Below are 27,076 nucleotides of genomic sequence, written 5' to 3' on the forward strand. Positions count from 1 at the left end.
CAGGTGGACCCAGGGCTCCCTGCTCTGAGCTGCTGCCAGCGTGGGGCAGAACAGACCGGCCAGCAAGTGCTGACACTGCTCGGCTGCACGAGGGACAGGGGCTGAGCAGGGCCTGCTCCATGTCTGAAATACCTCAGGGATGCAGTTTTTACCTTCCATGAACAGCCCGTGCACGTAGGAACCTTCTCTGGGGGGAAATGTTATTTCCTCGCGGGTTTTCTTGGTCACATCCACTGCCAGACACATCTTATCCAGTGGCCACTGCTTTTTCCTGGCTGTGGACTGCATGATGGCTGTGAGGAAGGACTGGGGGTTGAAGAATCCCGCCAGCCACACTGTTGCAGGCAGCACAAAATCTGTTGACCAGACTTCCAGTTCCTGGAAAATAAACCAGCAGAGTCCCTTAAGGTGGAGGGTGCGCTGTGAGCTGCAGGACACTGTGACAGAGCTGATGCTTTGCTGTGCATAACCCAAGCTTCAGCTGATCTTGCAGAATGGAGACTGGCTGGAGGTGGTGTGGGAGGAATAAGCAGCAGATTCCCCTGCAGCAATGCAGCTGAAACCCTGAATTCATAGTGTGGAAAATGCTGCTGTTATTTTTTAACAAAGACATTTTTGTTAATATTTTTATGGGACACCCAGAGTTGTAATGGGGGGGGGGGAACTGATGTTCTTTTGCTACAGTGATGTACTGTAATGGGAACCCTTGCTCCCATTCCTGGAGTAACAGCCCTTTTGAGGGCTTCAGGCTGGTTAAATTGACACTGAGAAATAAACCAGTTACCAATAAACCAGTGCACTGGTGGGGAGAGTCCTGGGGCACGCCAGGCTCTGACAGCCACACACACTCTGCTCACCCTGATCCGCAGGAGCAGGTCCGCATACCAGTTTGCCAAGCTGAGGAGGGAGGGGTAGGCATAACGTGTCCATGATTCTGGAACGCTGTCATAGAAGAGAGCATTTGACAGCTCTTCCATCTCGGATGTAATCGTCAGCTCTCCCTTTGAAAAAGAGAAAAGTCCAGGCAGTGTCACCTGCAGCCAGTGGTGGGACAGCCCGAGGGCTGTGCGTGGGCTCAGGGAGCAGAAGGCTGGGGCTGCCCAGCTGCACCTGGCACAGCTTGATGGGTGCGAGCTGCAGCAAAGGCAGAGAGTGCTTTGGAATACTGGGAGATGATCCAGGCAGCTGCGTGCCGCGTACCTGCAGCCCCAGGTCCAGCTCCTTCAGCGAGCGCCTGATCTCGTTGGTCAGGATGTTCATCCTTTCACATTCCTGGAGGGCTACAACAGTGTATGGGGTTTTTTCCTTTGCCTTTCCCATCATCTCCTCCATGTTGAACGGCTCCGGCAGCTGCCCGATGATTTCATCCAGGACTGACTTCACCTGAAATGAGAATGCCATAAACTGCTCTTGTCCAGAGAAAAATGCTGCAGCTTCCATTTAATTTACTTGGTAAGATTTTTTTCTTTTTCTGCCCTGGTGTTTCTTTGTACCTCTTCCTTTGTTACCTCCATTCTGTTACTAACTACTCTTGGGTCTTAAAAATTGTATTTCTTTTTTGGTAGACAAGGTAAGAGACCTGAGGCCATGGAGGCTGTGAAATTCAAGTGTAAAGTCCAGGCAGTCAGGAAGAAGACTAAAAAACATTCTTTAAAATCTTTGGTTTTAGTAGTTGCTCTCACGAATGGAGGCTCCTCAGCCAGCTCCATCTGCTGAGGAGCCCCACGTAAGCCACATGTTGCCAGTGGCCCATGGGGGGTGAGGTTCCTGGCCATGCTGCCGGCTGCCTCTGCGCTGTGCGTGCTGCCATCCCCGGGCTGATGAGCACAGCGTGGCTGGGCTGGACTCACCTCCCTCTCCTGTCCCTTCCTGCCGTGGGGCCTGCTCTCTCAGTTGTCTCCAGACCTGTATCTGCTTCCCCTCTCTAGCCTCGCTGTTGTCAGCCTTAAGAGGTTTTTTCCCCACAGTAATTATTTCCCCCCCACCTTAAAAAAAATCAGTTAATTTCTACCATAAAGAGACAGGACTTGACTCGCCTGTTCCTCTCGGGAGACACCTGAGCCTCCGGCAGCCTCGGATTCCTTGGGCTGCAGTTCCAGCACTGTGCGGAAGAGCCGGTCCGAGGTGACAGTCAGGAACCCCATCTCTGCATTGGGGTGCAGGCCATACAGGTGGGGGCTCTCCCCTGGCAGGTTGTCATCGATGTACTGGTGGTAGGCCTGAGCGCAGGGTCAGGGCCAGCATTAGCTTGCAAGTGCAGGCAGAGAGCCCAAAGTTCCCTGCAACCTTGAAAACCCATCACCACTCTTGGGGCCCTTCATGGCACCTGCCCGTGGACATGGAGGCTCTTTTTTAACTTGTGTCTCAGCCAAGTTTTTCCCTTTCCATCTCAGCCACAGGAATTACTTTTGCAACAATTCTGCACATTCCCAAGGGGACTGACACTCTCTCCCTACATTCCCCTTGGTGAGCGAGAGGGAACATGGACTCATGCCCATTTCCCCAGAGCAGGGGTTTTCCACAGCAAATTGCAATGTTTCTTACCTCGTAATCCATGCGGGGAGGGATCATAAACCCTGGAGCCAAGGACACCTCCCCGTCCAGCATCTCGGGCTGGACGTACTCGCTCAGGTACGTGCGGCACAGCCGGCGGTCCCAGTCGTCAGTGATGTGCCCCCCGTACATGATCTCCCCAAAGAGGTACCGGAGGTCGTCCCACGGTACCTGCAGGGAGAGGCTCAAGCTGGGACTCCCAGGAGGCTCCCCAGGAGTTCCTCATGCAATCCTGGTGGCTCCAGGATTGACCTGTGCAGGGACAGTCCCTGGACCCACAGAGGCTTGGGAAGAGGGGTGTCTCTTGGTCACCCACAGATTTCTCCTTGTCCCAGTATGAACACAGCCAACTGTGGTTTGAATCCTGTCTTTTTTCCAACTAGCACTGATCACATCTGTGAGGGCAGGTCTAAAGGTGAGACTTCAGCCCTGCTCACTGCACCTGCATTCTTGGAGTGGGCTTTGCTTTTTAGGTGGAACCACCTGCCAACTACCAAGGCATGGTTGGGGCAGGCAGGTGGGCCAGGGCAGGCACTTGCCCTGGCTGGTGCCTTGATGCCTTTTTCAGCCATCTCAGTCAGGCAGAGTACTCATCCCCTTCCCCTGCCTGAGCGTGCAGGGAGCAGCAGAGGAGCTGCTCCTGGCCCTGGGCTTCTTCCTCAGACGGTGTTTGTGCTGCAAACCGGTGAATGTTCTAAGCGAGGCCAGTTGTTGCAGCGTTTGCTGTGCTGAGGAGCAGTCACCTCATTATCCCTCACCTTGGGGTTGGCCTCCAGGTAGTTGTGCAGGACGTTGACAGAGACGGTCAGGTCGCCGTTGTTGAAGGGGTACGACCTGTTCCAGCCCTGGGTACCGAACCTGCGCCGCTCGGCCACCGCTGCATGGAAGTAGCAAAGGGCAAACAGGATGCACCTGAACTCGGATTCCTTGCTGCACTGCTCCAGTGTTTCCTGCAGAGGAACAGTGAGGGTGGGTTGCAGCTGAATACTGCTGTCAGATGCCCCTCTAGTGAAGAACATTCATAGGCAAAAGAGAACTGAAAATGTTCATTAGAAAAAAAAAAAGGCACACAATTGTATTTAAATTATTTGCTGGTTGGTAATTATTGCACTTGTTTGTTTATGAAGGATTTAGGAATTCACACCCCAATACCCTGCTGACAGCTGAGGCAGCTTGTTCATAGCAAAGCTGCAGCAGCTCCAGGTTCAGCCTGAGGAAAGGCACTGGCAACCTGGCAATTCCTTGTGTTGGAAACCCTCGGGCAGCTCTGGTTACCCCTAAACCCCTGCCAGAGGAGGACTCTGGGCACTCCAGGAGGATGTCCTGGCGAGGGCTGGCTCCAGGTGCAGTGTCCCTGGCAGCAGAGACAACCCCGAGGTGCTCAGCCTGTGGAACCCTGGGAGGGGATGAGCCGTACCTGCTGCCAGGAAGGGCTCGAGGAGGCAGCTGTGGGAGGGCGGGGGTGGCACGGGGGTACCTGGGTGAAGAGGTCGAGGGCTCCGTGCAGGTTGGCGCGCATGCCCGTCGGCGGCTCGCTGGTGATCTTGATGGAGTTGTCCAGCAGCCCCTGCGGGATGATGTGCGTCTCGGGGCTGGGGGCCGGCTCGGCGCTCATGAACAGTCGGTACTCGGGGTGGCTTTCTAGGCTGTGGTGCTCCACCAGCTTCTCCAGCGTGCCCAGCCACCGGGCCACTAGGTGGATGTTCTGCAAAAGAAACTCTCTGGACCTTGAGAATCTCATTCCCCCCACCCCGATTCCTACTGTGGCTCCACAGGGGGAAGGCGCTGGGTACAGCCCGCTAGCCCAGGCAGTGCCACTGCCATCGCCAGCGGGGTGACCCTGCATGGTGTGCCTGGATGCTGGCAGGACTTTGTGCCCTGGTGTGCCCAATTGCTGTCAGGGCTGTGCGCCCTGTGGTGTGCCCCACTGCCCCCACCCACCTGCAGGATGACCCAGTGGCCCTCGGCAGCTGCCACCTCCATGGCGTGCTCTGCCACAACCTCCTGGCCTTGCCCCAGGGATACGTTGTGGATCTTCCCGTTGTCAATGGTGAAACCCAGCCTCGTGCCTGCCAGGGGAATGTCTGCAGTCAGTATCAGTACTGAGTGGGTCCATGCAGTTCTGGCCGCTTGGCCAGCAGGGCTGGTGCCAGTCTGGGGTGGGCAGCGCCTCACCCAGTGCCTCCACATCCTTCAGTGGGTCAACACCCGGGGAGAGGATGAAGAACAGGGGCGAGGAGGGGCTGCTCTCCTTGTACACCTCAGAGAGATCAATGCTCCTTCCTTTCACATACTTGCTTCCCATTTTCTCTTCCACAAATTTCCTACAGAGAAATAGAACCATCCTGTGAGATGGGAACAGTCACTGGTTGCAGCTGGAGTGGTGACACTCTGGGGCTCTGGCAGGAGAGCCCTGTGCTGGGCACCAGGTACCTGATGGCATAGGTCATCCTGTCAGGGCGCAGGCACCGCAGCACACACAGCTTCTGCAGGGCTGACTTGTTCTTCCAGTCCATGGGGAACACCTCGTTCTCTGGCGCCTCCATCTCCACAAACCTTTTCCATCGCTTTGCTGAGCTCTCGATGTCACTCTCCAGGCTGGTGAACTCTTCCATTTCTGAAAGTGCCTTCAGGTTCCACCGAGAAAGACTAAATCACTCCTGGGCTCTGCTCATCCCCAGGGACCCCCTGCAGGTGACCCCGGACCTGCTGCACTGGGGGCTGCGCTGGCATTGCCTTGGCACAGTTGGCAACTGCACACACCCACCTTGACAGCACCCCAGCTCTGGTGCTGCAGGAAGTCCACAGGGGATGTGACGCCAGTCTTGGAAGGGAAGCGCAGGAGGAAGTCCAGCTCTGCTGGGTTCACTTCTTTCTTGAGGGCCAGGACCTGAAAGTTGGGAGTGCAGTGTCACAGCCACCCAACGCCCATGGCCCCAGTGTGAGGGGCGAGAGGCTCCGAGCATCCACAGCAGCACCAGAGTAAGAGAACGGGCTAAAGCCATGTGAGTGCTTGTTGTACAGCAGGAGGGATTACCTGGAAGGCAACCTGGGCCAGGAAGATGAGTTTGTCTCTCTCAAAGAGGCCCTGTGCAGTGTACACATAGACCGAGTAGGTGATCTGGTCGGTCAGGTTGATCACCCTTTGCTGGGTGTCGTCGCTGGGGACTGCACGCTGGATGGCTTTCTCAAAGACCCCGTTGAAGGCCTGAGGAAGATCCCGGCAGGCATCAGCATGTGGCTGCTGGGGTCTTGTCAGCAGCATGAAAGCTGAAACACTGAATCTCCGTGCTCCCCTGCCTCTGTCCCACCCACAGACATCTCTGTCCCTCCTCACTCCCCATCTACCTTGAGGGAGAACTGGTAGATGGGGTTGATCTTGCAAAGGTCACTCAGGATGAAGTACAGCAGGGATGCGCGCTCTGCTGCCGGCCGGTAGTTCTCTCTCGCAACGTTTATTTGTACTTCAGTGACTTTAGCTTCTTTTACCTGGAGGTGCAGGGGGGTGGGTGTTACCAGAACCCCATCATACATCAAAGCAGTGCCCACCCTCCTGCTGGGTGCCCAGCCGAGCTGTCCCTCTGCCTGTGGCACCAGCTCCAGCAAGCACATTTACCTTCTCCTCAATTTCCTTGGCTGTGCGCTTCGTTATCTCCAGGTTCTCCACCAGTGCTGTGTCCCGCAGGAAATCTCCCCCGGCAGCCGACAGCCGGGCGAGCAGGGAGTCCTCCAGCTCCTTCAGCTTGATCTTGAACTCGTTCTGGCTCTTGGTCAGGCTTGCCTGCAACAGCAGCACCCAGGGATGTGTCGCTCAAGAGGTCACAGCAGAGGGCTGGCACCAGTCCCTCTGTCACAGGACCACCAACGTGCTGGTGCGAGGGAAGGCGGCTGTGGCCCGTGCTGGGTCCCAGCATCACCCGCAGGGTGAGGTGATGAGCGTGCCCGGGCAGTGCTGGCTGCAGCTGCAGGGTCTGTCGGACTTCCTTGGCTCCTGACAAACAGCAGCGGGCACACAGAGGGGAGCTCTCATGCTCCCTGCCCAAGCCCTCCGCAGTGCCCCGGCCTCTCCCACCCCTCTAACCAGCCCCTCTAGCCCCTGTACCTTCAGGGCCTCCAGGTCTGGCCGCTCCCGGGCTACCACAGCAGCCAGCAGCTGGTCCTCCAGGCCCTCCCGTGTCACCAAGAAGTTGATGAGAGTGCACTGAGCCTGCACCTCTGGCTTGTAGTGCGGGTTGAAACATCGGGTATGCAGGATTAGGCGGAACTGCTCGTTATACTCTACTTCTTTATCTCCAATTCGAATGTATCTGTTCAGTTAATTAAACAAATTAATTCCCACACACTGGGCACTAGCTCATCACAGATGCCCTCAGCCTGTGTGCTGTTCCTGACCACTTGGGATGAATTTCTTTGGTTGGGAAAAGGCACAGCAAGGGCAGAAGTACCAAACCAGACTTAGCAGGGCAAGGATGGAGGGACAGGAGCTGGAGACTGCCCTGCCACAGCCCTTCATGGCCTCTGGGGTGCATTTCCCCTTCCAGCTTTTCATACCACATGGCAGGTGTCCCAGGGAAATTGTTCTTGAATCACTAAATGAACTGGATGCCAAGGACCTGGCCACATTCAGTACAGGTGTCCTCCATGGGACATACTGGAGAACACTGGGGGATTTGGCCAAAGCAAAAGAGGGATCAGGCTCCCAGGGTGCTCACAGTGAAGGTGCATCTAGCAGCATTTTGGGGCAGCAGTGGCTGCTTGGGATAGGTGAAACCCCTCAGCATTGGGGTGTGCTGACCTGCCCTTGAAGGTCCTGCCCAGCAGCGGGTCCAGCACTGCCTCTATGGTCTCCCCGATGTCCTCGATCAGCAGTGTCTGTCCTTCAGAGACCGCCTGGGCAATGATGTCCAGGTATCTGAGGGGGGAGAGGGGAAGTGTGTATGGCAAGCCTGTGCACTGTAGAGGGCTTGGGCTGCTGTGGGGGGCTCACAGAGTGCTTTCCACCCACTGTGCCCTGTCGCGACCCTGTTGTGCTCTGCCAGTCCTGGCCCCCACAGAGCTTTTGGAGGTGTCAGGTACATCCTCAGGGCTGCTGCCCTTGGGTGCTCTGAATCTGATGGGGGACGTGATTGCACCCTCCAATGGCAGAGAAAGTGGGGGCTGGTGCAGGCTGAGCCTGTGCTCACCCCCCAGCCCCTGGCCCACCTTTTCTGGCCCAGGCGGACGATCTGCAGGTCCTCCCCATATTTGTTCTTGATCCACTTGCCGCCCTGCAGCTGGGCGTCCACGAGCAGCGGCCAGCGCTGGGTGCTGCAGAGGATGGCAGCGTTCTCGGTGGAAGTGCGGTCGCTGGGCAGCCCCTGGTTGTTCCAGGCTGCCACGTCGGCAGAGTCCGTGAGGAGGCTGAGGGGGTCCAGGTCCGGGGTGATGGGGATGGGCACCTGCAGGGAGGGGCTGTTGGGTGCCTGGCTGCAGAGGCGTGGGAGCCCCCGGGGCTGGTGGGCATGGGGGAAGGCACTCTGGGGTGGAACCTGCGGCCTCTCACCGACTGCCCGTGGAGGAAGGGGAGCCAGTGCTTCTCCAGAAGCTCAGCCCTGTACTTCTTGGTAAAGTATCCGATGTAGGACACGAAGGCGGAGACCAGCAGCACGTCCCCGCACAGCGTCTTCTCCTGCTCCCTGAGCTGCTCCACTGACTCAGCCCAGCGGACGTTTTCGGACGCCAGGCCCCCAACGAGCCTTCGGGGTTAGAGGGGATGGTGGCTGCTGTGGGGCTGGTGCTGTGACCCGGGTGGGGGTGGCTGGTGACTCAGCCATGGTGACCTTGGGGCGTTGTCACCAAACATGTCCATGGCTGCCTCCCCCCATGAATGTCTGGCCCAATTCATCTCAGAATTTTTTAATTTGGGGAGGGTATGGGGGGCTCTGCTGCTCCCGTGGCCCTGGTGTCAGGGCCACCAGGTGATGCCAGGGAGCAGCAGCCTGCCCTGATGCTTCAGAGCCAGTGTTTGCATGGTACCTGTTTGCCAAGGTGATGACTTTGTTGGTTTCATCAGCCTCCTGCTGGCATTTGATCTTCTCTGCTGTGGCTTTCTCAAACTGAGCAGTGAGAGTCGCCAGATTTTCATTCAGGGCCTTTGGAAGAGAACAGCCCCAGAATTATTCCCTGCCCAGATGGGAGGCTCCACGGTCCCAGAGCTCTGCAGCATCTCTGTCCCAGCACAGTGCTTGGGCCGGGCTCTGGGTTCACGGAGTTCTTTTGCTCTTTTGGTGACTGAGGCGCTCGTGGCTGGGGGCTGTGGGGACACACACTTACCACAATTTTGCTCTTAATGCGACTCAGCCTCGCCTGCGCCTCTGCCAGCTCGGCATCAGCATCAGCCACCGCCTGTCTCTTGGGCTTCACCGTGCAGTGCACCTCGTAGAAGCGGACCATGTTGAGGCACCAGGAGCACAGCCCTGCTGCCGCCGTTGACTTGGACTTGATGAACTCTGGATTAAAGCTGGGGTCGTTCCGGTACGGCCTGCAGCGGGAGGACACACCGAGGACACGCTGAGCTGTGGCACTGCGCCGCAGCTGCCGGCAGCCCGTCCCACTCCTCCCGGGGCTTGGGCTGCCTCTGGGTGGCAGCGTGGCAGAGCAGGGCCAGCGCCTGGATCCCACTCCTGTCCCCAAACCCTGCCGTGCTCTGGGTCCCCCCTGGCCTCCCTGCTCAGGGCAGCTGGTGGCAGGGGCTGTGAAGGGGCAGGAACCAGCCATGGACTCACTCAAATGCCTTGAGACAGGCCTCGGGGATGTTTTCCCCATCATAGTTTTTTAAGCTTGCGAGGAAAGTGTCTGCTTTTCCAATCTTGACTTTTCCTGCTGTCCAGCTCTTGTCCTTTGGAATCTTGCCGTTTTCGGCCGTCAGAATCAACACAGCTGCCATCACATTCACTACCTCTGGTGGTGGGGCCCCAAAGGACTTCAGCTCTGTCAGGTTGTACTGGGGAGGGACCACAGGGCCACTGAGCATCGCCCCGGCCCAGGGCTGCTGGCCCTGGCTGGGCACCTGCTTCCCACTGAGAGGTCACCCACCTTGTTGAGCGTGTCGAGGGCCTCGCGGGCGGCGGAGAGCACCACCTCTGCTTCTGCCAGGTCGCTTGCACAGGCTCGTTGCTTCTCAGCCACCATCTGGGGAGGGAGGACATGGGATGGGGTAAGTGGCTATAACCACAGAGCTCACGCTGCCCTGTCCCACGTTGGACACCAGCTCAGCACTTCACACCTTGTTGATGGCCTCGACCTTCAGCTCCTCCTCATCAGCAATGGCTTTCTCCTTGCTGACCTTCTCTGTCTCAACACCCACCACGTGGATCAGTTTGTCTGTGTCCTCATTCTTCTGCTTCAGCTCTACCTCCTGGACTGCCAGCATGGCTTTCAGGTCGTCCACCTCAATGAGGGAAGAAACAGAGCAGATAAAGGGGCTGATCCTGCCAAGCCCTGCCTGGTGGAGCAGCAGCATCTTGTTATGGCTTGGGGACCTCACAGACACCGTGACCATCCTGCAGGGATGTGCCTGCTCTCTCCCCCTGTGCCAGACCCAGAACAGGCATGATGCACAAGTGAGGCTATGGGCAGGCACCTGTGAGGCCGTGCTCCGCAGCTTCATCAGCCCCTTCTCCAGCCTGTCGATGCTGGCAGAGAGCTTGCTCCTTTTATCCGCCAGCAGGTTTTGGTAGAGCTTTATCTGCTCCAGGAACGTCTTTGGTGTGGTGTAATTATAGCGTCTCTCCACGGCCAGGTAGGTCTTGGACATCTCCTTTGAGCTTGTGTGGACGAAGGACATGAACTGGCTGATGGAGGCCTTGACCTCTGGCTGCACAGAGAGCACAGGCAGGGAGCTGCTGCAGCGGGGGCTGCACTGAGCCCTCCTACAAGGTTGGTTCTGCGTGCGGCCACAGCGGCCAGAGCAAAGTGACCACAATGCAGAGCTGAGATGCTGGTGGTAAAGGCACTGGTGCTGGTTCCCATGCCCAGCTCTGTCCCTGACATCCCTGTGTGGGGAGGAGCTGCTGTCCCCGGGCTGTTGCCTGTGCAGGTGTTTTAAGGACAGAATGGAAAGGGAGGGTTCATCCTCACCAGCACAGCACAGGGCTGCAGGCTCTGACATTGGAACCAGCTGTAAACTTATCCCAGACCTATTCCCAGCTTGCTGTTCCCAGCCCTCCGGGTCATGCCAGACCCCCATCCCTGGGCACACTAAACACAGAGAGCAGCAGGGGTGCAGTTCATTGCCCAAGGTAGCCAGGGATCCCCAGTGTCCTAGGACAGCAGCTGCGCTGGGTCCCAGCTCACCTCGATGTCTGGTGTTTCCTCCAGGAACCTGCTGCTGACGGACACGAGAGCATCCTCCGGCCACTCGTGGAACCAGTCGATGGCCGTGCAGTTGACCACGGCTGGGAACCTCCTGGCCCGCACACGCAGGGTTGAGCCCACGGGGGAGAAGCAGAGGACAACCTGGGGCAGGGCAGCAGTGGCTGAGTGGGGTGTCCCCGCTGCCAGGGTGGGGGCAGTGTCTGCGGGGGCTCCAGGTGACTGCAAGGATTCTGCTGCAGACCTGAGATTTGCTGCCTTCCCATTAACTCCCAGCATGCACGAGGTGGTCTCTGGTTGTGCACCCTGTGCCTGCCACCAGGGCTGGAACCGGGTCCCCTTTGGTGCCTGCACTCAGCAGCTGAGCACAGTGCTCGTGTGTGTCCCTGGGAGAGCCCAGCATGGTGTGTGGCTGTGGAAGCTACTGCCCCCAGGGAGGTCAATACAGCACCTCTGGGGCTGGGGGCACCTGGGGAGTCTTTGAAAACACCTTTTGCCTAAACCCCCCATCCTGGGATGAAACCTCGGTGTTCTGTGGCCTGTTACAAAGAGGTTTTGGATGGGGCAAATCAGGGGCACAGACAAACCAACCTGGAGAACAAACACCCACCTTTAACTGGCGCCTGACTTTTTCTATAAATAATTTCCAGCAGTTTTCCTTTGTGTCCTCCAATCCAAGGGACTTCACTTGAGGCCTCATGGACCCCATGATGGTTTCCAGGTCAGTATCCTGAAATAGGCCTGGCACCTCCCCAGATGCCAAGAAATCATTGATCACAACCAGGAATGACTCTTCAGCCACCTGGGAGTCTGTCATCAGGAAGACGCCGGGGATGTTCTTCACAGCTGCTTTGATGTACTGGGAGGCAAGGTCCAGCTGGGAGAGAGAGAAACTGTCACCCCCCAGTTCAACCCCCATGAGGTGTTCTCCAAAGTGACAGTTTGGAGCAGCCCTGGGCTGCCCTGGAGAGCTGGAAGGGAGCCCTTGGGAAGGAGCCTTTGGGAAGGAGCTGGTGCCAGGTGCTCTGCCCAGGCACAGGTCCAGCACCAGGGCTGCCCACACCACCACCCCCGGCATCACCAGCAGCTCCTGCCCATGCCTGGCTGGGGAAGCACTGTGGCCCCTTGGAGAAGGACTCAGGGGTGTCACCTGTGGATCCTCATGTGCAAACTCAGTGTCACAAGGAGAGCAGAGCCTCGTGAGCCCCCCCAGGCACCGTCACTGCAGGTGCAGGACCCATCCCCAAGCAGGTGGCACTGAGCCAGGGTCCAAAGCTGCTCCTACCTTCAGGTCTGGGATGCCATAGCCTTTCCTCAGCGTGATCTGGAACACGCTCAGGTTGCTGATGTGAGCTGCCAGCCGTGCCAGGCTCTGCTTTCCACTGCCTCCCACCCCCACCAGTAGTGCGTTGCCCCGAGGAGACTCCAAGATCCGGCTAATTCTGCAAATGTGAGACACTGCGTCTTCAAAGAGCACCTGAAGAAAGCAGGAGGGGAAGGTTTGGTGTTCTGGATCAGGGCAGAAAGAGCAGTGAGTGCCCCATAATGCACCAACCCAACCAAACAGTGCAATGCTGCAGTCCCATCTTTTCAGGGCAGACCTGCCTGCCACAGGCACTCACCAGATTCATCGCTGCATTCACCTCATTGTAGCTGTCCAGGGCTTCCCCGAGCAGGTCACTCAGAGCTGCCCAGCTTGCCACTGGCATGTACTTGGACTCATCCATGCCCTGGGCAAAGTGGCAGTAGATGTTTGGCTTGGCAAACATCAGGTCTTCATTGATCTCCTGGGAGAGGCAATTCCCACTGTGGGGCTCAGCTCTGGGGCACCTGGGGGCACCACTGGGCTGGAGCACCCTACTTGTCAGCACAGCTTACTTGAAAAGAGGCTTTGCAGATGTCGGCCATCACCTTCTTGAAGCTGTACTGATCCTCTTCATCGACAAGCTTGTCTCCATACACCCTCTCTGCTTCATGGAGCCAGAGACGCACCAAGTCCACAGGGGTTTTCAGGCATTCAGGGGTGGAGAAGAGCAGCCCCTGACAAACAAATCCCGCAGCCCTTAGGGTTATTTTAGTGCTGCTCAGAGCTGATTGCTCCGGGGAGAGGCCAAGACCCTTTTCAGGGCAGGGATGTGGGATCAGGAAAGGGAGGAACAAGGATATTTTAGAAGAAACAGCTCTCCCTCTTACCTGGAATATGTTGGAGAGGTCCCGCAGGTTGAAGATGTAGTGGAACTTGATGGCTGTTGGCAGGAAGTTGGTGGCAACCTTCTGGTGCAAGGCTGTTGGCAGGACAGAGGGGTGAGCAGGCTCCAGGTCCCCAGAGACCCCTGAGCCTGGCTCCCCAGCAGCGCATTCCCCGGGGGCTTGTCCCACCCCAGTGTGGCAAAGGGGGCTCACCCAGGGCTGCTGCTACCAGCTTGGGCTGCATCTTCTGGAGAGGCATTGGCATGTTGTGCCGGGCCAGGTGCTGCTGCAGGATGGTGCCGTACACGGTGTGCAGAGCCTCGCGGCTGGGAAAGCACACCGCGAGGACGCAGAAGTGGCGCTGCAGAAAGGGGCAGAAACGGACGTGGGCACTTCGTCCCACAGGGGCTGGAGCAGCCAGCTGGCACTGCAGGGTCCCCTGCCCCCGGGCCCTGCACACCTGCAGCCGTGAGTCGATGGTGAAGGACCCCGCCGTCGGGTTCATGCAGGCCACGTACTGGCAATTGCGGATGTCCTTCAGGGTCAGTTTGTTCCTGTCATACCTGTGCAGGGATCAGCACTGTGAAGCTTTCCCCAGGAATGGGGACAGGTTCCCCCCATCATGCCGTGCCCCTCCAGCACCCACCAGTGCCCGTGGTCCAGGTGCTGCCGAATAAGCGTGTGTGGTGCCACAGTGCCATACTTGTCCACCTCTGGCATGTTCATGTCATCGATGAAGTAGATCAGCCTTCTAGTGCCAGGTGGGCCAAAAACTCTCCCTGATTTCTTCTCCAGGGGTTTCTCAAGGACAGCTGCAGCGAGAGGAGTGGGGTGGGGGTCAGCACTGCAGGACCCTGCAGCACAGCCCGGTGTGGGGCCAGCTGCTGGCTCTGCGAGCCTTACCCTGCAGCATGGCCGAGGTTGTGTAGAAGTTGAGGGGCACAGACTGCACCAGATATTCATCTGTGCCGAGTGCTTCCAGCTTGTCCCACATCAGGACTGACTTTCCCGTCCCTGCGTTGCCCACCAGCATCACCGGCCGCTGCTTCTCCATCAGCAGGTCCATGAAGTAGCGGAGGCGAATGGTCTCTGTGGTGTGCACCACGGCAGCCTGGGGAGAGGCTCTGTCAGTCCCTGCACTGCCCTGGCACCGGCAGAGGCAGGATCCTCTGTCGGGGCAGCGGGCAGAGCCCTGCACAGCGCTCCTGGCAGCTCCTGCTGCTCTCTGCATGCAAACCTCGTCCCTCTCTAAAGCTACACATCTTGTGTGCTCTGTTACTCTGAAGACTTTCTGACCAAAACCAAGTTATTACACAGAACAACATGGACAGCTCCTGAAACTGCCACACAGCCACAGCTCCTCGCCCTTTTCCCTGACAGCTTAGATAGCCCCCCCAAGATGCCACTGTAGGAGACACAAAGTGAGTGCTAAAGGACATTTTGCACTCAGGCAATAGTCACAGCTATTTTTTGAGACTCTCTGAAGCTGCAGGTTAATCTGAAGGTAAAGGAGACATGGAACTCATAGCCCTTGCCTGAGGCTTCTGTGGGGTAAAGAGAACCACTGGAAGCCATCGGGTGTGATGGGTGCTACCAGTCTGAATCCTGATGATTCTCCACGCATTGCTGAGGGGAAGACTGTGGAGTGACAGTCAAACAAACCATATAAACACAGCGCTTGTGGGAAATACCTGTAAGGGGACGTCGGGGTCGAGTTCAAACTCTGGCACTCTTTCATCCCAGGGATTGAATGTCTTTGTGTTTGGGTGAATGTAATAGTCAAAAATTGTCCCCTGATTAGGAAACTTGATGGTTTTAAATTCTGACAGCCACCACTTGCTGAACTGCTGGCGGTGATCCACCAGCTGGAAGACAAAACAGAGACACTCAGACCCCAGCCACATGATGGGATGCAGAGAAGAGTGGCAGGTGCTGGGCAGCCCCTTGGCTGTACCTGGTCCTGGAACAAGGCCCCACCAAAGGCCCAGATGCAGGCGAAGACGAAGAAGAGCTCGTATTGCTCTCGGGGTGAATCTGGTGGGACATTCTTCGGTGTCAGGAAACATTCTAGCAGGGACAGAACTGTCTGTATGGCCGTGACCTCAGGAACAGGGGTGATTGTCTTGAACCCAGACCTGAGCTTCTCCAGGCATGGTGGCAGGTACTTGTCAAAGAGGATCATCAGAGCAGCCTTCTCAGACTTCACTGTCCTTGTCTCAATCCAGCTGGCCACAATGCTGTGGGAGAGAGAAACAGGGCTGCAGCAAGTATCCCATCCCATCCCACCCATCCCATCCCATCCCATCCCATCCCATCCCATCCCATCCCATCCCATCCCATCCCATCCCATCCCATCCCATCCTTCTCCCATCCCAGCTCACGGGCTCCAGCCCAGGTCTGTGGGGTTGATGTAGAGGATTCCAGCCCGGGACACGGTGGCCGGCGTGGCCGTCCGCAGGTGGCTGATCTCGAAGATGAGCCTCATGGTGGGAGTGAGGGGGATGCGCTCGTTGCTGGCCAAGGTGAGAACCTGGGGGAGGTGGCTCGTTGTGGGGGATGTCTGGCGTTGCTCCCCCTGAGATAACAAACGAGCAAAGCCCCTGGGTGTGATGGCACCAACCTTATTGTCATCCATGACTGTGTTCAAGGACTCAATCCACATTGGATCAATGTCTCCATCAAGGATGATCCACTTGGGCCCGTCATGCGTGATGTTGGCCAGGTCACGCATTGCTGTGGAGAACAGACCTGCCCCACAGAGACACTCGGGTTGTGGTTGTTCCTCTCCACACACAGCCATTTGCCGGAGGACACGTGGGACTGGTGCTCCCATGAAACACATTCCTTCTCCCTCCCACTCCAGGAAAGAGCCCCAAGGAAAAGTCTTCCCATTCCATCTCACATCCCATAAACTGAGCTCACAGCATTGGTGTCTCACCATCCTTCCATTCCCGTGTGGCTGGATGAATGATCCCGAACAGCTCATCGCAGGTCACAGCCTTGGGGTCGAGGTCCACAGCGACTGGCCTCCTCTTCAGCCTTTGGTACGTCTTGTTGAGCGACTTCAGCACCTGTGGAGAGAGGATGGTGCAGCCACAGGTGCTGATCCCACCGGGGCAACCACAGCCTTCGGCAGCCTCTGCCTGCAGTGGGGTCATGGAGCCCTGCTCCCACCTGGGCTGCTTCTGGGAAAGCCCCTGAGCTCCCTCTGCAGAGCCAGCTCCTGGACAGGGCATTGTGTGAGCCAGGCCCTGCCAGCCAGCCCTGTCCTGTCATCCTGCTGGTGCCCAGGAGTGATCCTGAGAGCGTGCCCCTGTCTGCTCTCTGTCTTTGTCTCTGCTCTGCCCGTGGGTGTCTCGGGCAGCCCTTGAGCTGTGCATCCCAAAATCTGCCCAGCTGCAGGCACACACAGTGCCTGAGGGCCGGGCATGGCCATGGCTGCACTGCTGCCCTCTGCCCAAACACTGCTCTGGCACGCCAGGGGATCCACGTGGCCGAGGCCAGGGGAGCCCCATGTCCTCAGGATGGTTTGGCCCCTACCTGGGACTTGCCGCAGCCGGCGTTGCCGACGACGAAGACGGAGTGTCGCACTTGGAGCAGCTCCTCCAGCTGTACCACCTTCAGCACGAAATTCTCCTCTGCCTGCAGCTTCAGCTCCAGCACGGACTCACGGATGACCTGGGAGGGAGAGCAGGCACTGACCACCAGCAGCAGCCTTGGAAAGGCCCTGGAGATGAGCCGGCCGCCCCCAGAAGCCCTGAATAGACCATCAGCCTCTGGCCCCTGCCAGGACTGGGACACCTCTCCAGCGGTGCCGTGCTTGGGCTTGCACCTTCTCAAAGTTGAGGTCCCTCTTCCTGGGAACGTCCAGTGCTGGAAACAAGTCTCCAATCAGGCCCAAGAACACAGGCAAGTCATCTGTCACGATCTTGGGGATATTGAAGTCTCGTAAAGCTCTCATCAGCACCTGGTCCTCTGCAGAGCCGGGGTCACCCCTCTTTAAGGAGCCGGCCACCACCAGCACGGACTTGATGGCCCGCAGCCCCCAGTCATAGTGGTCCTGTGACAGGAAGCAGAGAATCACCAGTGCACTTTGGTGAGGGAGAGCTGCTTCAAGCAGCACTGCAGAGCAACTCCCTGTCCCTCCCCAGCCAGGGAATCCACATGGCACCCACTGGGCTGGACCTAAACTGAGCTTATCTACAGAAGCCTCTGTCAGCCATGGGGGTGGTTTGGAACTGGGAATCTGACTTCCTTCTTGGAGGCATGTTTATAGTGTAAGTCACCTCTCTTGAGATGAATAATATCTGAGTACTGTCACCTTAACTGGCCTAATTCTAATTCTAATTCTAATTCTAATTCTAATTCTAACTCTAATAATTCTAAGTCCATGCTATTCTACTCTTGGGCTTCTTGATTCCTTCCTTAAGGCAGAAGGGTGCCATATGATGCAGAAGTGGACCTTGTCCAGCCATAGACCTGAGCTGTGCAGAACTGTCACTCTATGTGTCCCACCAGCAATCCCACGAACTGTGTGTCAGGTTTGATGATCAAATGGACTCCTTCCTCTCCCAGCCAGCACTGTGTAATATTGTTAATTACCTGTTTCGACAGCAGCTCTTTGCAGAGCGTGTAGAGAGTGATGAACTTTCTTGCCAGGAGCCTGGCATCGAGAAATCCCTCTGCCACAAGCATGATTTCGCAGATCAGTTCAAAATCAGGGACCACCATAGCGCAGGGTCTAGAGAGGAGCAGCTGCAGTTGTCAGGGCTGCTTACCATGTCCTTACCCTCCCACAGCTCCCAGGGTTTGCCCCCAAGTTTGCACTGTAACCAACAGTCAGCTGCTGCAGTTACACCTGCTGGGGTCTCCTGCCCAGACTCCTTCTCCAGGCAGGGCTCATATCCCCCCAGACTGGGGCACACCAGCCCTTCTGCAGTCACAGCTTGAATTTCACCAAGGACAGGGGTCCCGCAGCATCTCTGTCCCTCCCCTTCCAGTGCTTCACCAGCTTTTTGTCAACTCTATTGGATTTTAGTTGCGGGTGGGACCCCCCCACACGCTCTCCCCCTTGCTGAGCAGCCCAGCTCACCCCGCCTGGCCACCTCAGGGGAGTGACAGGGCTGTCCCATGGCACCAAGGACTCCCTCACACCAGGGCCACCACCCTTGGCTGAGGGTGTTAGGGATGTGGCACATGAGTGCCAGCACGGAGGGAAGTGCTGCAGTGACGCCGACCCACCTGAACAGAGCTTTCAGATTCTCGGGCAGCTCCGTGCGCCCGGCGTAACCAGGGTTCATGGTGATGAAGATCCCAACCGATGGCACCAGGGAGATGGTCTCCCCAAGGAAGTTGAATTTTTTCTTCTTGGCACGGATTGCATCCTGAATACATTTTACCTGCCAGGTGAGCAGAGGTGTTGGCTCCCTGCCCAGTGCTCTGGCTGGCCCTGACTGCTCCCCAAGGTGAGCCTGAGGGTTTGGCTGTGCCAGGAATAATATTGAGATCTTGCTGAAGCCACAGCAGCAGGAGAGCTGGCCTTAAACCAGCTCCTTCCTAATCACCCCAGCTCCCTGTCCCAGGTGATGGCAGAGCCGGGGGTGACAGGTCACCAGGATGGACACAGCTGGACTGTGAGGTTTAACTGTGCCCAAATGCCCTGCACTGCTGGGATTCCACCCGGCACCCTGTGTCCAAACAGGATGTAGGGGAGAGAACAGCAAACTGTCCTGTGGGTCAGGTTTAACTGCAGAGGAAGCATGCAGGCCATGAGCTGGGAAGTCTCTCTGGCACCCAGTGCCACTGTGTTGTGGGGACAGCGCGCACCTGCACCGCAATGACAGACAGGACCTCCACCAAAATGCGATTGAACTCGTCGAAGCAGCCCCAGGCGCCTGTCTGGGCAAGTCCTTTGTAGATGTTCCCACAGGACTGGAGAGAAACAGAGCAACGGGACAGGGCTCAGGCACTGCCATCCCTCACTGCAGCTGCAGTGGGGGATTTGGTGACAAAACTCCAGTGCTGAGAGCTGCTCGTGCCTTACGGATTGTGCCCTTCCCTAGGGAAACTCCCCACAGTGATAAAGCCCCCCTGCCGAGGCTCCCCTGGGCTCCCACAGACCCAAACACAGGGTCCCCTTGTCTTGGACACCCCATGGTTCTCATCTCGGTGCCACCATCCCGTTGCCCCGTGCCCTACCTTGTAGTCCATCTGCTCGGAGCAGTTGAACACGTAGACCATAATGCCCACGGCCCGGCCCAGGTCCTTGGTGGTCTCTGTCTTCCCGGTGCCTGCAGGGCCAGCGGGGGCCCCCCCCATGTAGAGGTGAAGGGACTGTGTCAGGGTGATGTAGCACCTGCGGAGGGAGGGCCCCGGGCTGAGCGGGGCCTGTGGCGTGGCACGGCCGCAGTGCCGGGGCAGGGCTGGGGTGGGAGCCAAGCGCCCACCTGTCGGTCAGGGGGGTGATGACCAGCCGGGGGGTGTTCCCCAGGTACTCGTAGGCGTACAGCAGCTGAGCGTCGCAGATGTTGGCGAAGCAGTGCTTCTCCCCGTCATCCCAGCGGTGCCGCAGCTGGGACTGCCAGGCGAACGCCTGGGAGGTCTCCACCTGCGGAGCAGCTGGCTGTGGAGGCAGGTGGCCACTGGCAGTGCCCACCCTGGCCCGCTGGGACAGCGGCACACCCTGCCTCGGGACCGTTTGCCACCTCCCAGCGCCAGGACAGTGGGCAAAGGGAGCCCAGGGCCGTGCTGGGGTGGGTGAGGACCATCCCTCCTCACAGCCCAGCCCAGTCCACACCTGCCAAGACAGGTGCCCAGCCCGAAGGTAATGGAATGACAGGAAATCTGTGCTCCAAAGTTCTGAGGGATGCTGCAGCAAAAATTCCCTCTGGTACCAAATACCTTTGTTTGGATCATTTTGGCCACAACGTCCCTTGCATGGACATCAATAGTACAGATTGTCATGATCTTCATTCTGTCTCCAGCACTCAGGTTCCCAAGGAGCAGAGAAATCAGGGCATTCAGCCGAGCAATCTGGGGAAGGGCAGAAATAATGGGCACAGAGATGATGCCCTCATTGCCCACCTCTCGATGACCCCTGGCCTGGCAGAGAGGCTCGGGCCGGCTCCAGGTCAGGCGCAGAAGATGCCAACCTGCTTTTTGTTGTAGTCCTTCAGGGCATTCTCGTAACCTTTCTCCAGACTCGCAAAGGCAACACCAACCTCTGAGGTCCAGGCGATCTGGGTGCACGTGAGAGCGACCTGTGGCAAACCATGGGGATGACACGCCATAAAGAGGAACCTGGCTCAGGGTGGGCACCTGTGCCTCCCGGGGGCTCTCTGGCTCCTCCTCCTGTCCCTCTCAGAGCCGGCTCAGCACCCACCTGTGCTGGGTAGTCAAACACCCACTCCTCCCGTGGCTTGTCCTCGTAGGTGCCCAGGGCCTGGGGGATGAGGTTTCGCAGAGTCGAGCGCATGCGCTGCAGCAGCCGGTTCAGCCAAACCTCCACCTGGAGGGTCACAGCAGAGCTGAGCGAGCGGCTCCAGCCCACCCGGGCTGCACAAACCTCTCCCTGCACATCGCAATTCGCCGCACAGAGAGCCCGGGGCCGGTCCCGCAGGCCACATCCCACGGGATGTGATGAGGGGTGGTCTGAGGGCAAACAGGCGAGGGGTAACCACCCTGCAGCCCTCGAGGGGCTGAGCAGGTTCACACGACTGTGCTGCTCTGTACCTACAATGCAGGTGCCATTTCTGGGGCTTTTGGCCAAAAATCTTTGTAATTGCATTTTTAAACTCCTGCCAGGCTGTTACAGCACAACCAGCAAAAGGCTCATGCCCATCCTCAACCTGCCCCCCACCTCAGCCTCAGAGTCTCCACGAAGCTCAGCTGACCTGGCCAGACAGGTCACAGTCTGCATCAAAGTGCACGTACTCCCCATCCCGGCTGAACATCCCTTGGGCCACCTTCTGAGGCTTTTTGTCTGAGCCCTCCTGGAACTTCACCTTGGCCAAACTGTCGAACAGCTTCGTCAAGTGCCGGGACACCTGAGAGCAGAGGCACAGCCACTGTCAGGACCCCTGTCACGTGTGGAGGGGTGATCAGCAATTAGATTAGATCAGCTCCCTGGGCACTGCAACCCCAGGAAGGCAGATCAGGGATGGTGTTCTGCCCATAAGAGTGAAAAATGTCCTAAAACTGCTCAAACAAGTGCACAGCAATGGCACAGGACTCAGCCCCATGCTCACACACAGCCTATACCTCAAGGGGCTCGGTCCCCTTCGATAAAATATCCAGTAGGTCCGCAGAGGAGACAAAATAGAACCGGGGAAAAGCCAGTCTTTTGGTCTCAAGGTATTCAGCCAAGGCTTTCTCACAGACTGCCAGCCTGGCAGAAAACAGAAAAACCTGCATTAACCCCCATTTATCAGTTCTACCCTTTGCTCAGTCCTTGTCTTGCTGACACTTTGGAGGAATCAACCCCTTCCTTTGGCCTCCCAAATGCTTCACCAGGATCACTTGGTCCTTACCTCTCCTGCAGCGCTTCCAGCTTGGTTTGTAGCCCGGGCTTGTTGGTGCATTCAATCACGTTGGGAGTTTGTACTGCATCAGCCATTAGTTCCTGAAGAGGAAAAACACTTCAGCCAACCCGAAGTGGCAGAGAGCTGCAGGGAAAAGGAGAGGGGGAATGGGCTTCGCACTCGGAAATCCTCATCAATGGTATCGAATTTCTTCGACTCCTCTGGCAGTTGACTTCGTGTGTCTTCAGATGCTATGAAGATTGTTTCCAGGTGACTCCACTTCCTCTGTACCTCAAACCAGGTGTTGATAACTGTGTCAGTGGTTGACAGCTTCTCCTGCCAGTCCTGTGCCCTCTGAAGGAAGAAGGCTCGGTACTTGGAGGCCAACACGTTCTGCAGCTGCATTTGGTTGTCCTCCAGCGTCTCAATGAGCACCTCATCCATCTTGAGCAGTGGGAGCTGGGTCCTGCTGTGGGGCTCATACTCAAACTCCATTGCTGCCCAAGTAGTGTCCAGGGCGTTCAACACCTGCAGTTGGGGCATGAGGATGAGCTGGATGCCGTGGTGCTGGGCCCAGCCCCTGTGGGGAAGCAGGGGGCAGAGGAGCACCAGCTCCAGGCAGGGGCTCCACAAGCTCCGTGTGCTCCCTGTGGACTCCAGCCCCAGGAACCAGGACACAAGGCCTTGGCAGCCACGGAGTCACATTGGCACCGGGGTCTCAGCAAAGCAGGGGAGGAGCTGAGCCCCATTTACCTTCTCCATCCCAGCCTCCTTTGACGCTTTGTCCACAATGCCGCGAACCTCCTCCTCAAACTTGTGTAGGTTCAGCTGCAGCAGATCGGCGAGGGTGGTGTTCTCGGACATGGTGAATTGCACCTGGAGCAGAACCGGCGTGGTTGGGCCATGGACTCCCCTCCACAGAGAGCCAGTCCAGCAGCTCACCCAGACGAGCTCATTAACACCCACTTTAGAGACCCTACACAAATGTTTGCATGTGGCCACATTTAAACCTAATGGCACCCTTCCCTTGCTGGGTGTGGATTTTGGGAGCCCCCTGGGCTGGGGGCTGGAGCCGGGGGTGGGCAGGAGGGCTCGGGAGCACCTTGGTTGTCTGCACAAGCTCCTGCCAGTGCCGGTCCCTGATGGCGGGGTTCTGCAGCTCGCTCACGGCGCGCAGGGATGTCATCATGTTCTTCATGCTGCTGTCCAGCCCCGTGAACGCGTCCCAGCTCTTCATCTCCTTATCCAAACCCCGGATGTCCTTAGCAAATTTCTTGCACTCAATATCCATATCCTCAACGTTAAGCTCTGCCCACTTGGTTGTCTTCCAGGTGGCGATGCTCAGGTTCACCTGGAGCCAGGATACATTTTCACATGTGATTAGCAGAAGCATTCCTGCCCGGGAAGAGGAGCAGCAGACCCAGTGCCCGCACGCCCTGTGTGCCCGCCGGGGCCCCACTCATGCACACGCCATGAGAGCAGACCTGCTCTGAGTGTAACAACCTGCCCCATGTCTCATCCTCCCTCTGATGGCAATGAGCTCTCTGAGAAGCTGCAACAGCTCTGCGCCTTTGGCTGGCAATGGCCAGCTGGCACCGGGTGCCTGCGTTGGGTGCTCATGCCAGCCAAGAGCAGCCTGCTGTCCAGCCCTGGCCTGGATGCAGCGCTGGGCACTGTGCCCTGCTCCCAGAGCACAGCACATACCAGGGTGATCATGTCCCAGAGGTCCTTCAGCAGGCGCAGCTCCTTGCGACACGTTTTAAGCTGTTTGTACTCTGGGACCGACACCTCGAACAGCGCAGCTGAGGTGGCCAGGGCTGCCATTTCCTTCTCCAAGGCCACGATGCTCTTATTTTGCTGGATGGAGGAAAGGAAAAGGTATCAGCCAGGGACTGTGTGCCAGGGACTTGTCTCTGTTCCAGCAGGGGCTCCGTCCCTGCTGCAGGGCCAGACCCTCCCTGTCAGCCTGGGAGCTGGAGCCGGAGCTGGAGCGGCCGCCCCTCCCTGGCATCCAGTGTCAGGGGTGGCCAGGCAGTGCCAGTGGGGACAGCAGTGGCCCTGGTATCCTCCCCGTCCTTACCCTATCCAGTGACTTGTAGGGTTCTGGTTCTGTGTACGAGAAAGGGGCTTTTCCCTGGAAACTCTCCCGGAAGGCAAGCTGCTGGACCTGTGTGGGAGCATGGGGCTTATGGGAGCAGCCAGGATGTGGCATTTGGGAAGAGCAGCAGATTCTTCCCAAAGCTGCCGAGGAGCTGCCTCCCCGCCCGCAGCCCCCAGGCAGGCACCTCGAAGTCCTGGCACTTGTTGCGGAGGATGGCGGCCTCGGCGGCTTGCAGGGGCGCCGCATTGTCCGCCACCCGCAGGCACAGCTTCTTGTTGTTGTCCCAGCTCTCGGGCAGCTTCTGCAGTGCACACCATGTGGGGTCACCAGCCTGGCCCCAGGAAGGCCCTGCCCAGCCCTCCATACCCTAAGCAGCCCACCTGGAGCAGCAGGTGGATCTCCTCCGGCATCTTGTCCCCGTAAGTCTTGAGCAGCGCAACTGTCTCCTTCAAGGGCTCGAACATGACGTCAGTCATCTCCTGCCTCTCTCTGACCTTCGCCAGGTGCCCCATCATCGCCACCAGTCCTTCATAGTCTCCCTCCTCTAGGGGTTTACTCAAGCCGGCAGTGGACTCTTGGATGAAATTCTGCAGCTCCTGGAGACTGAGAGGACAATGGCGCTCACCAGGTGTCCTTGTGGCTTGGGGCTCACTCTGCAGGCCATGACCCCCCCAGAAACTCACCCCTGAAGGTGCCTGGAACCTTCACCTGGTACCTGCACTTCCAGGGCTGTCTCCCTGGGTCAGCCCTGCCCTGGCACACAGTGGTGCCTGTGCCACAGCTTAGCCGGGCTTCAGTCAGTGGGAGCAGCCCGTCCCTACGCCAGGGCTGGCCAGGCCTTACCTGCTGGTGACGTGGTGGGCGAGGTACTGCCGGAGCACCAGGCTGTGGCCCTTGATGGCACCCAGCAGCGCCTTCTTGAAGGGGCGGCAGTCACTCTGCAGCCACCCCCCAAACACCCTGGTTTCCTCAAACTCCAACACCTCTTCGTGCAGTGCCTCAAGCACGTCGATCTGGGGACAAGAATGGGTCACAGTCTGTGGCTGGCACCTCTCTGGGCACCCAGTGTCCTCTAGGGCACCCAAGCACCCGGCACATCTCGAGGCACCCATCCCACACCTCCTGCTGAAAGAGCACGAGGGGTGGTATCCCAGGCGCCAAGGGCTTCTCTGGCGGTGCCTCTGTCTCGCCCTCTCCAGGGGCACTGTCCAAGGTGAGGAAGCGCTGCAGGAACTCCTCGGGGGTCTCCTTCCACAGGTGGGAGTGCTCCTCAAAGCTGGCGCTGAATTCTTCACCTTCTGCCATGGTGCTGACCACCAGCGACATCAGCTTCTCCTGCATCCTCGTGAGGTCCGGCTGCTCCTCCAGCGCCATCTGAAGGGACAGGCAGAGCTCAGGGACTGGCTGGGGACAACGGCCACCCTCACCCCCTTCCTTCCTGCTGAGCTGGGAGCCTGGGGCCAGGCTGTGACCGACTCACCTTGTAACTGACTGCCCCCTCCAGCAGCCGTGGCATGGAGGCTGCCACCGCCTCCGTGTCCGCGAGCAGCCCCTCCACCAGCACCAAGAAGCTGTCGCCGGCCCCCACCTCCAGGGAGGGCTGGTACTGCACCCGGCCCTCGGACAGCTCCATGCGCACCTCGAACAGCGGGGACACCTGGGCCTGAAACAGGTCAGAGCCTTCATGTCCCGCAGCCCCTCAGCCCTGCAAGCTGCGGGGAGCGCGGGGACAGTCACGTTTGGCCAGTGACCAAACTGGCAGTGAGCGCTGGGACACCCCGAGCCCAGCACCAGGACACCCGCTGCCACAACACCAGCACCTACGTCAGGGTCCATGTTGGTGAGCAGCAGCTGCAGGGATTTGTGAACGAGTCTGCAGAGCCCATCCAACACGATTTTGTCTATGTACCCCACATAGTTCTGCCATATCTGTGAGGACACGTCAGCCTTAAACATATCTGCGTTCTCCTGCCACGAGAAAACCAGGCAGTGTGTCAGTGAGCACCCAGCAAAGGCATCGGCTCCTGACACTGCTTCAAGTCCTTCCGCATGGCCCTGTGAGCCATTCAGTGCTCCAGGGCCATGTCTCACCTGCACCATCCCCTGGATCTTCTTGCCTGTGCTCTCGATGACAGCGCGGCGCTGAGCTAAGGTGTTTTCTTTCCCATCGAGGTCCAGGAGCGCGGTTTCCTTGTTGTCCTTTCTTCCAAACAAGGGAGTGGCTGAACAGACCTGCAGGGAGGAGAGAACGGGGCTGCTCTGCTGAGCCAGGGAAAGCCAGGGAAAGATGTGTCCCAGAAAGATGCTTGTGAAGTGCCAGCAAACATTACCTCCATCAGCTGGGTGATGTTCTGCAGGTTCAGCTTCGCTCTCTGGACCCGTCTCTGCAGGTCATGCAGGGTCTCCCTCATGTCCTGGATGTATTCCATGACACCTGGGAGAGAAATGGGCACACGAGCATGTTGTGGAGACACCCCCAGGGCAGTGGGAGGTCAGTTGGTGCTGGGGACCAGGGACCCCCAAAATGCACAAGGACAATCCCCAGCCTTAGATGGCCAAGGTGGGGGTTTCTACCTTTATGGCTCCAGAACAGAGACTTCTCAGCACTGGCCAGACGGACGTCAAGGGCCTGCTGCTCCTTTGCCAGCAGTGGCTTCTCCACTGGCATCAGCTGCTGCTTCACCTGAGCCAACACATCCTCGGTGAGCACCGAGGAGCAGGGTCCCCACCCCACCAACACAGTGGTGGGGGGCAGCAGCCACGGCTTGGCTTAGCCACAGCATGGGCAGGGAGCTGAGGTGCCAGTGATGTGCCTGTGGTACCCAAACCCCCCAGTCCCTTTCAGCCTGGAAAAGCAGCTGGGCTGTCTCCCCTTCAGAACCTGCCTCATTGTACCAGCCCACGATGAGCTCCAGGTTGTCCCCTATCTTTTGGAAAGTCTCATTTTGGGCAAAGAGGCTCTCAGCATTGCTTGGGATGTCCTGCTGCTGCTGGATGTGCAGGTACTTCACCTCCCGCAGGACGGCAGAGAGCTGCGAGACACCAGAGCCGGGAGGGCTGGTCAGCAGCACCCTCTGCAGCGGCTCAGCCCCGGCACCGCGGGCTCAGCCCGGGCGAGGCGCTGCTGGTGTTGCCCGTGCCAGCACCGACCTCTCTGCTGAAGTTCACGCTGAGGAGGCCGGACTCGGGGTCCCTCTGGAGCAGGGGCTGCTCCAGGCTGAAGTGGCAGTCCCGGCCGGGCCCGCTCGCCCACTCCTCGTAGATCCTCTTGCTGTACCGTTGCAGCAGCCCCATCATTTCCTCGCACTTCCCGGACACCAGCTGAGCCTCAGCGCCCACCATGGCACTGTGAGAGCCACAG

General features: G+C 58.2%; 1 protein-coding gene across 3 annotated transcripts in view; it reads right to left on the reverse strand.

Annotated features, from left to right (window-relative positions):
* DNAH17 (dynein axonemal heavy chain 17) overlaps nt 1–27,076 on the reverse strand; it is a 33,294-nt gene that overhangs the window by 942 nt on the left and 5,276 nt on the right. For 2 of the 3 annotated variants that reach the window (XM_053960233.1, XM_053960232.1), the window contains exons 13-80: nt 26,866–27,061; nt 26,601–26,747; nt 26,290–26,398; nt 26,046–26,149; nt 25,807–25,947; nt 25,540–25,683; nt 25,196–25,378; nt 24,835–25,089; nt 24,559–24,728; nt 24,096–24,318; nt 23,900–24,016; nt 23,695–23,781; nt 23,319–23,471; nt 22,717–22,965; nt 22,368–22,490; nt 21,795–22,142; nt 21,624–21,715; nt 21,355–21,481; nt 20,988–21,140; nt 20,477–20,602; nt 20,247–20,354; nt 19,996–20,127; nt 19,542–19,702; nt 19,294–19,450; nt 18,922–19,026; nt 18,337–18,494; nt 17,698–17,836; nt 16,928–17,155; nt 16,636–16,773; nt 16,034–16,166; nt 15,716–15,843; nt 15,477–15,625; nt 15,050–15,332; nt 14,787–14,960; nt 13,999–14,206; nt 13,742–13,907; nt 13,556–13,658; nt 13,309–13,456; nt 13,099–13,190; nt 12,784–12,945; nt 12,528–12,692; nt 12,191–12,382; nt 11,516–11,782; nt 10,888–11,049; nt 10,175–10,408; nt 9,818–9,982; nt 9,628–9,723; nt 9,318–9,535; nt 8,866–9,073; nt 8,569–8,684; nt 8,096–8,288; nt 7,756–7,991; nt 7,349–7,465; nt 6,656–6,860; nt 6,170–6,334; nt 5,902–6,042; nt 5,591–5,761; nt 5,321–5,443; nt 4,987–5,180; nt 4,729–4,877; nt 4,495–4,622; nt 4,031–4,258; nt 3,312–3,503; nt 2,545–2,724; nt 2,037–2,219; nt 1,201–1,383; nt 858–1,001; nt 153–378 (exon numbers count right to left, since the gene is read on the reverse strand). In XM_053960233.1, the coding sequence (XP_053816208.1) occupies nt 153–378; nt 858–1,001; nt 1,201–1,383; nt 2,037–2,219; nt 2,545–2,724; nt 3,312–3,503; nt 4,031–4,258; nt 4,495–4,622; nt 4,729–4,877; nt 4,987–5,180; nt 5,321–5,443; nt 5,591–5,761; nt 5,902–6,042; nt 6,170–6,334; nt 6,656–6,860; nt 7,349–7,465; nt 7,756–7,991; nt 8,096–8,288; nt 8,569–8,684; nt 8,866–9,073; nt 9,318–9,535; nt 9,628–9,723; nt 9,818–9,982; nt 10,175–10,408; nt 10,888–11,049; nt 11,516–11,782; nt 12,191–12,382; nt 12,528–12,692; nt 12,784–12,945; nt 13,099–13,190; nt 13,309–13,456; nt 13,556–13,658; nt 13,742–13,907; nt 13,999–14,206; nt 14,787–14,960; nt 15,050–15,332; nt 15,477–15,625; nt 15,716–15,843; nt 16,034–16,166; nt 16,636–16,773; nt 16,928–17,155; nt 17,698–17,836; nt 18,337–18,494; nt 18,922–19,026; nt 19,294–19,450; nt 19,542–19,702; nt 19,996–20,127; nt 20,247–20,354; nt 20,477–20,602; nt 20,988–21,140; nt 21,355–21,481; nt 21,624–21,715; nt 21,795–22,142; nt 22,368–22,490; nt 22,717–22,965; nt 23,319–23,471; nt 23,695–23,781; nt 23,900–24,016; nt 24,096–24,318; nt 24,559–24,728; nt 24,835–25,089; nt 25,196–25,378; nt 25,540–25,683; nt 25,807–25,947; nt 26,046–26,149; nt 26,290–26,398; nt 26,601–26,747; nt 26,866–27,061 (11,300 nt within the window). The remainder of the gene's footprint in view (nt 1–152; nt 379–857; nt 1,002–1,200; nt 1,384–2,036; nt 2,220–2,544; nt 2,725–3,311; nt 3,504–4,030; nt 4,259–4,494; nt 4,623–4,728; nt 4,878–4,986; nt 5,181–5,320; nt 5,444–5,590; nt 5,762–5,901; nt 6,043–6,169; nt 6,335–6,655; nt 6,861–7,348; nt 7,466–7,755; nt 7,992–8,095; nt 8,289–8,568; nt 8,685–8,865; nt 9,074–9,317; nt 9,536–9,627; nt 9,724–9,817; nt 9,983–10,174; nt 10,409–10,887; nt 11,050–11,515; nt 11,783–12,190; nt 12,383–12,527; nt 12,693–12,783; nt 12,946–13,098; nt 13,191–13,308; nt 13,457–13,555; nt 13,659–13,741; nt 13,908–13,998; nt 14,207–14,786; nt 14,961–15,049; nt 15,333–15,476; nt 15,626–15,715; nt 15,844–16,033; nt 16,167–16,635; nt 16,774–16,927; nt 17,156–17,697; nt 17,837–18,336; nt 18,495–18,921; nt 19,027–19,293; nt 19,451–19,541; nt 19,703–19,995; nt 20,128–20,246; nt 20,355–20,476; nt 20,603–20,987; nt 21,141–21,354; nt 21,482–21,623; nt 21,716–21,794; nt 22,143–22,367; nt 22,491–22,716; nt 22,966–23,318; nt 23,472–23,694; nt 23,782–23,899; nt 24,017–24,095; nt 24,319–24,558; nt 24,729–24,834; nt 25,090–25,195; nt 25,379–25,539; nt 25,684–25,806; nt 25,948–26,045; nt 26,150–26,289; nt 26,399–26,600; nt 26,748–26,865; nt 27,062–27,076) is intronic. The other variant, XM_053960234.1, reaches the window with a different exon arrangement.

The sequence above is a fragment of the Vidua chalybeata genome, chromosome 19, assembly GCF_026979565.1.
Source record: "Vidua chalybeata isolate OUT-0048 chromosome 19, bVidCha1 merged haplotype, whole genome shotgun sequence".
Classification (NCBI taxonomy): Eukaryota; Metazoa; Chordata; class Aves; order Passeriformes; family Viduidae; genus Vidua; species Vidua chalybeata.